Source organism: Alternaria hordeiaustralica (genome assembly GCF_023758085.1).
Source record: "Alternaria hordeiaustralica strain BMP 2776 chromosome Unknown scaffold_13, whole genome shotgun sequence".
Taxonomy (NCBI): Eukaryota; Fungi; Ascomycota; class Dothideomycetes; order Pleosporales; family Pleosporaceae; genus Alternaria; species Alternaria hordeiaustralica.
Genome location: NW_026056785.1, coordinates 394647 through 401805, shown reverse-complemented (window position 1 = coordinate 401805; position 7159 = coordinate 394647). Strand labels below are relative to the sequence as shown.

The following is a 7159-nucleotide window of genomic DNA, read 5'->3' as shown; positions in this document are numbered from 1 at the left end:
TGGAGCAAAGGGTGGGTCAGCGCTCGTCGGAGGGCATCGAATTGTCTGGCATGTGTTGGGTTGCGATGTTGTCAGCGCCGGAGAGCCGCAACATGCAACCGTGCGGATCTGCAGGGTCGTGAGTGACGCCATGCCCGAAGCCACATCTATTTTCATCTCTACAACAACAAAGCCATTGTCTTGGGTTCTATGTTTGCATGTATCCCAATTAGACCCAGGTATGAACATCACTCCGTCAGAGACCGATTTCACATGTCTAAGATGAAATCGAACGACACCCGCTGCTTGTCGCTGGGTACTCAACATGCATGCGCATGCTGCAGGAGCACGTCTACAAGAAATATGGGGGACATGCTGCAACGGACAACTTAGCACGGACCTCACTTTACTTCCAGAAGGTTACACAATGATTTGTGCCACGGCGCAAGCTCAGACAAGCCCAGAAGCCAGGTTTACCCTAGATGGGCAATTCAGCTACCTCACTTCGTGCTGAGATCAAGAGATCTGTCGATCTTTGGAATGCCAAGACAGGTATAGTTCTCTAGCTCTCAGCCATCGGCTGCCTGTTCCCTTTATCATCTGCTATGTTCGACTCTTCGTATGAGTCTCTCATTACGTGGCTTGACTTGTATCGATACATCAAAACCAGAAGGCACGATGCCCAGTGACCCATCAAACCTGAAGATTTCACAAGTACCCACCATCTTCAATGCAAGATCGTGTATTTATGGGTATCTTCATGGCCTCGGTCTAGCGAGACTTGTCTGCGATGCTACGTACAGTCTTTCCCTGTCACATCTGGAGCCTACGTTGACGTTGGATCACCCACTTCGCATGTTTCTACATTGATGTAGGCGGCAAACCCGTTCAGTCTTCCACGGAAGCGTCGTTTCCTTTTCCGCAAAAGGCTTCGGGCAAAGCTCGCACAGCGAAGACGAAGGCGCGCGTCATCGCGTGACGACGCGTTTACGGAAGGCACCATGGCTGTACTCGCGCAAACTTCTCTCTTACATCCTCTTGCGTGAGTCTTCCTCTCAACCCGAGCCACCCTAATCTACGCTATAATACAAGCCATCAACACGAGTAGCAATGAGACTACCACCAGACGACTCGCAGTGTCATATTCTGCGCCTACCTTACGAGATCCTTACGTCTGTTCTGGCTGAGGTGAGTATCTCCTCCACGTCTGTACTACTCTGCTAACGTGTCTACCGTAGCTAAACCAGCGCGATCAGCTTAACATATCGAAAACCTGTGTGCATCTCTAGGAGTTGGCATACCCTATATCACATTCCACCAACCTACCTATATCCGCAACCCCCCCGCCTTCACTTCCCCCACTTCATTTTCTCAAATACATACACCCACCGACCGCAAAGATGGACAACGACGACAATCAATGGGAAGACGAGGGTGGTAGTGTAGCGGTATTGTAGTTGTGCTGGGTCATGTAGACGGCCGCGCCTTCCCATCTCAAACCCCCCCACCTTCCTCCCGAATTATCGTGCCACATGGCCATGCTAGCGTGAGGTGAGGTATAACGAATTTTCCAGTTGACGTCTGCATCTTCTGGTAAGCTACGTACAGCATACCTCGTAAGTGAAGCTCTTTGCCCCCACGACTGCCGCAGGAATGCCATCCTGTCTACCACGATCCTCGCCCGACGAACCCACCACTGCGCAGCTTCAAGCGATACAAAAGAGACTAGAAAGAACTTCGAGATGGCCAGAGAATCGCCAGGCGCAGGTCTTTGCATGATATGGACGTGGAGCGACACCGCACGATGTCGCATGGCGACCGCAAAGCTGAGTGACACTCCAACCCTTCACACAACCATCCCTCGACTATATACCCAGCCTGTTCTCTTGCGTCTGTTCATCCAAAGCTGTGCGTGGTAAGCTGTCTTCCTGCCCCTCGGCTTTGGTCGATCGAGCATAGTCTTCTCCTTTCTATAGTTCGACTCGTCCATCGTCCGATACTTACATACTTTTGACTGTGCAGACACTGCTAACCATATCATTAGTTTCGAATTCCGACTGGACGATATCCATCACCTATCACCCGCAATACATCTTCCCTCCCCTCGAGAAACCCCACACATACCTACACGCACACTCTTGGACAATGAATACCTATGCTATAGCTCTGCTAGTGCTCTGGGATGGCCTCTTCCTGCCTCTCATGCTGCTTCATGCGCGTCAGGTGTTTCAGTTCCTACAGCCTTGCTCTGATATACAACAACTGCTTGTTGTTCCTTGAAGAAGTTCAATGTTAACCTATTGCAGCTTCGATATTTCCGATCCTCGTTCTCATCGATAAACAAACGCGATACACCAAGACAGGATGGCATTCGACAATAACAACAACGACCGGCAGGCGGACTATCGTACATGGAAGTACTCATGCTGACATTCGTGTACGCATAGCAGCATCGCTCTATAAACAGTTCATCTTCTATGCTTCATTATACCCCTCCATTCCCCATCCGCCCAAAGCCGCAGATCATCTGTCGTCATACCTTCCCAAACCAACCCGTGGACCTCGCACCTCACACGCCAAACAAACATCACGATACCAACCAAACCCACCCCTCCACCCACACCACCCACCAACACCAAGCTAAACCCACAACAAACCACGCGTCCTCGCATCCTTCCCTCATCACGATACACGATACCCCACTTCCCAGCCTTATCCCCCCACCAACCAACAAAGTCCTCACGCGCCCCATCACAGATCGAAGATCCTCATCTCCACAACCACGCAACTTGAAACGCACTCACGTTCCCTAGACAGGAAGTTGGCGATGCTGTCGACCCGCCTCACTCAGCATATCCAACGCTGAGGGGTCTCGCTTACAACGTAGGATTTGCGATCGTCGTCGATCCACACCTGATTAGATGTGTGTTGCGGGACGGGGGACGGAAGGGGAGGTGGGTTGTTGGAGGCGTACGTCAGCTAATTTTGATGTGTATAAGGACTGGTCCGAGGAACAATGTCAACACGCTGTCATCTTGATTTCTACTTGGTTTTCGCCAAGGTGTCACGATCACGATCAGCCTTTGACGTGATGTTGTTGTTATCCCGTGGGGTAGCATGGCATGGCATAGCATAGCGGGGTATCCTACCCGTCCACTCGACCCAACCATCCAACCATTGACAGCCAACATACAAACATCACGATGATATCCCGTCGACGTAACAAATACCCATCACCACGAACTCTAACGCCTCTCCCTCTTACTTACCTCTCAGCCCGGAAGCAACCATCCCATCCAGCCATCCAGTCGGATCTCCAGCAACAACGAAGCTAGCCCAGTGTTTGGGTACTAACGCTCACCCGGCGCCCCGGATCATGGTGTGCCAAACTAAGCTATCAACTGAGGAAGGTAAAGCACGATTTTCCCCCCAACCTCCAACGGTCTTGGCCGCTTTTCCAGTCAGCTCGCAGCTCCGTCTCAGCGCTTTATCTCGGCGACCCAACGTTGGGTTGGGTTGTGAAAAAGGACCGGTTGCCCCCGCCTCTCTTTCCCGTCTCTGTGTTGTCAATTTCTTCGTCTCTCGTCAGCTTTGGGCTTTCTTATACGAACGGGGTCCTGCTCGGGAGCACTTCGATTTCCTCACTCAAAGCAAATACACTCGCACGTTGGGCACTCTTCCCTTTCGACTGAGATCTTTTATTTGGCATTTCAATCTTGATTCCTCTCATCCTCAAGGTTCGTTTCGAAAAAAAGGTTTCCTCCACAGCCGAATATACAAGAAGATGGCTGGACCATACACACATTGGAAAGACCCCTCGCCTCTCCTCGCCTCGCACCAAGGCCACGCTATCCAGCGCAGCCATGATAGCTCTCCCGTCCTCCTCGTCATCGAAAGTATTTGTAAAGTTATATGGGTTTATGTCAAAATAGGCTGAAGTTTCTTGGTGAAGAGATGAAGATTGATCAAGAAAAAAGGACAAGGAAAAGAGAAAAAAACTCCGGGATATTTGTTGCAGGTGCTAGGCTCTCGACGCAAAGGTGAGCAAAAGACGGCAGGTTCGGATGATTGACCTGTACTTTAACCTCAAGGGCGTCGTCGGGGGTGTGACGGCCCTCTCCTCGGTGTGCAGGCTGCGTCTTTTTCCTTCGCGGAGATAGATTGCTAAATGGCTGGTATTTGGTTTGTGGTACAGGGCCGGAAGTACGGTGGAAAATGGAGGCGATGGAAAGAAACATGGCAAGAGATGTCGGGACGTCGTAAGGGCGTGTCGAGCGCAGAAGGCTCCTACTCCTCCATCCGTCCGAAGATCTCGTCGTCGTCCTCGTCGATGCGGCCGCGGCTGCGCGAGTTGGAGTAACGGTAGTCCTCTTCGTCGGCGAAGTGGTCGTCGTCCATGTCGACGTCCTTGCTCTCGCTGTGGTAGCGGTAGCTGTTGCGCATACTCGACTGCTGCGCGGTGACGGTGGTGCTGCCTGACAGGGTACGGGCATTCAGGTCAAAATACTTTGCTGGTAGCGGGGGCACGGGTGGCACGTCCGGCGGGAGCGCAACGGGTCCCGTCTTGGGGGTGCCGTACGAGCAGCTCAGCAGGCCGACGGCGGCAGCGAGGTCAGCATGGTCATTGGCATCGTCATGGTAGGAGCCGGCAACCGAGGTGCCTGACGTAGTGGGGCGGTCTGACACGTTGCTCCACTGGCGATAGTGGTGGCCATTACCGTTGTCGGAAAAGACGGTGGACTGGTACGACTGGCTGTAAGCGGAGCTGTTGGCCGAGTAGCGCTTGAGGGAGCGGGTGCCAAAGTGGGAGTGAGGGTAGGATCCTACGGCATGGTCGTCGAGTTGCGGGGGCGGGGTAGTTTCAGTGGAGCTCAACTCCTCACGCAGGTCAGACGAACCCGAGGCGGGCGGGGACGAGCGGTCGCTGGTCTCGCCGTCGCTCTCCTTATTCATGGCGACGAGGACCGAGGCGGCCTCGAGCAGCTGGACCTGCTGGTGCTTGGAGATGAGCAGCTTAGATGTGTACTGCCATTCAGGCGTGTGCTCCCAACTAGAAGAAAAGTCAACGCGGAACTATCAAGAGGCATGGCAGTCTATGTGTGCGTGCGAGAGAGGAAAGGGCATTCGTCATGAGTCGTGAAAGTATGTGGGAGGGCCATAGTCGGCCAAGGGTTACTAACAGGTGCTTGGTCAGACAGCTGCTGTGCTTGTAGCCTTTCCCACATTTTTCACATCTCAGATCGCTACCACTTCGCTTGCCGTCGCCCTTGGACAGGCGAGAGCCCTCGCTCGCGCGACGGTTCCGCGACTTGGAGTTGGCCTTGTCCTGCTCCAACATGGTTGCGAGTGTCGGTCCGTCGGTGAGCGCCTCGCTTTTAGCCGCCGCGGCGCCATAACTGCTGGGCCCAAACTGCGCGCCATTGCCGGGCATGCTCGATGCCATTGTGGAGTGGAGGGCCATGTTGGGGCCCCGGAACTGCGACGTCGGCTTGGACGAGCGGCGCAGGCCATTGCTGCTGCCTCCCTCGAGCGGCGCCCCTGACATGCCCTTGGCCGCCGCCGCAATGGCCGCGACATTGGACGCAGGCGTCTGGCTCATGCTCTTCCGGCGTGTGACGCGATGCGCCGGGTTGAGGTTGGCGGCGGATATCGAGTGCGAGTGCGGGCGGTTCTTGGGGAGCGAGCCGGCCATGGTGCTCGACGAGTGCCGTTGCTGGCTGGCGGGTCGGACGTTGATGGGCTCCTGGCAGGCGGCACGGTCAGCGCAACTCGGGGCGGTCAATTGGCAGAGCGTGTATAGGTACCTTGTGGACAGTCATGCTTGCAGTAAAAAAGTCGCCGGCCGGGTGTTTGCTTTGTTGTCCGCTTCGTCAGCAAGGCAGCGGAGTCGTTGCACAGCCTCCGAGGTGTCGGAGGTAATAGAGCGAGATGCGGCTGAGAGACAATGCAGGGCAGCGCAGGCGTGGGCGGTAGAAATAATAATCCAAGATGTGTGCGAGAGGCGTCTGCTAGCTGGAGAGGCGCTGATTTCAAAAATAAAGCGTGTGGACAGGTCCCGGAATGCTATTCGACAAGTGGGGTGATGCCCGAGCTTCTGATATGGAGTTACTGTGTCCAACAGAGAGTCTCGATTCGCAGCCTCAGAAATGCGGCCAAATATCCCCGTTTCAGACCCGGCAGCGGTAATAATCAAGGTTAAGGAAGTGGGTGAGATGGGTGCAGCGGTGGCAGCGGCCAGGAACTTTTTATTATTTGGTCGCAAACATGGCACGCGGCATCTGGGGTCAGCCGGACGCTCACAGCCCACGCCCGACCAACGTGACTGATAGCGAGACCCCGGCCGCCTCCTCCTCAAAAGGTACGCGGCAATGCCGTGGCTGAAGCGACAAACGAGGCCGCCCATGCTGCCGCTCCTATTAAAGACCGCACGGGGCCGTGGCGGGCAGGGAGCGCACCATCGCCCTCGCCCTCTGATTGCATGTTTCACCCATGTTGCTGCTCCAGACACCTCTGACTCTGGCTGCCTCTGCTGCCTCTCCTGCGCATCCCCATGCACAAATTCAGGAACCCTTTGTGCGTGTTCCTGGCGCAACGCAGGTTCTCGAGGCCCCTCGTTAGTGCGCCATACCGTGTGAGCCCCCGCGGCTGTGATTCGAGCGTGATTTCATGTCAAGACACCTGGTCCCGCAATAGGGAACGCCGATCTCGAGCTACTTTGCCCATGGCCGCTTGGGCCAGTCCGGTTCGGGCGGATCAAGGACACGGGGAACCGAGCGCTTGTCTGGAGTGCTGTGGCTAAGGCGAGCCGATCGCTGCTGTGTCGGGCTGCGCGCGCTACACAAGAGATCATCGCCTGCCAACAGGTGTTTGCGCGACCCTCTCTTTTCCTCATTGCAGACAATGGGCAGTTTGCATCATGGCGACTGATGGCAAAAGACTTATCTGACTCCACTCACCTGGGCACCCACTCGCAAACCGCTCGGATAGCAGACCAGGCTTGGCGTCATCGCGATCGGTCGCGCACACGGCGTCTGTGCTGCACATTATCGCGCAAGCCACCACCCTGTCGTCTTGCTCGCTGCTGTGGGGTCGCTGGGTGTTGAGTGGTGCGGCACCTGCACCACACAGTCAAAGACACATGACAGCCTGCCAGCCGTACAATAAAACCGCTCGCTCCTGC

The 7159-nt window shown here is 55.1% G+C and overlaps 1 protein-coding gene across 1 annotated transcript; it reads right to left on the bottom strand.

The window, feature by feature from the left end:
* Nucleotides 1-4266: 4266 nt before the first annotated feature.
* J4E84_006703 (uncharacterized protein) lies at nucleotides 4267-5798 on the bottom strand (the record flags this gene model as incomplete). Its single annotated transcript, XM_049389290.1, has 3 exons — nucleotides 4267-5029; nucleotides 5160-5722; nucleotides 5784-5798. 3 exons carry the CDS (start codon nucleotides 5796-5798, stop codon nucleotides 4267-4269), a joined length of 1341 nt encoding a protein of 446 aa, XP_049242999.1.
* Between the last annotated feature and the right edge of the window lie 1361 nt (nucleotides 5799-7159).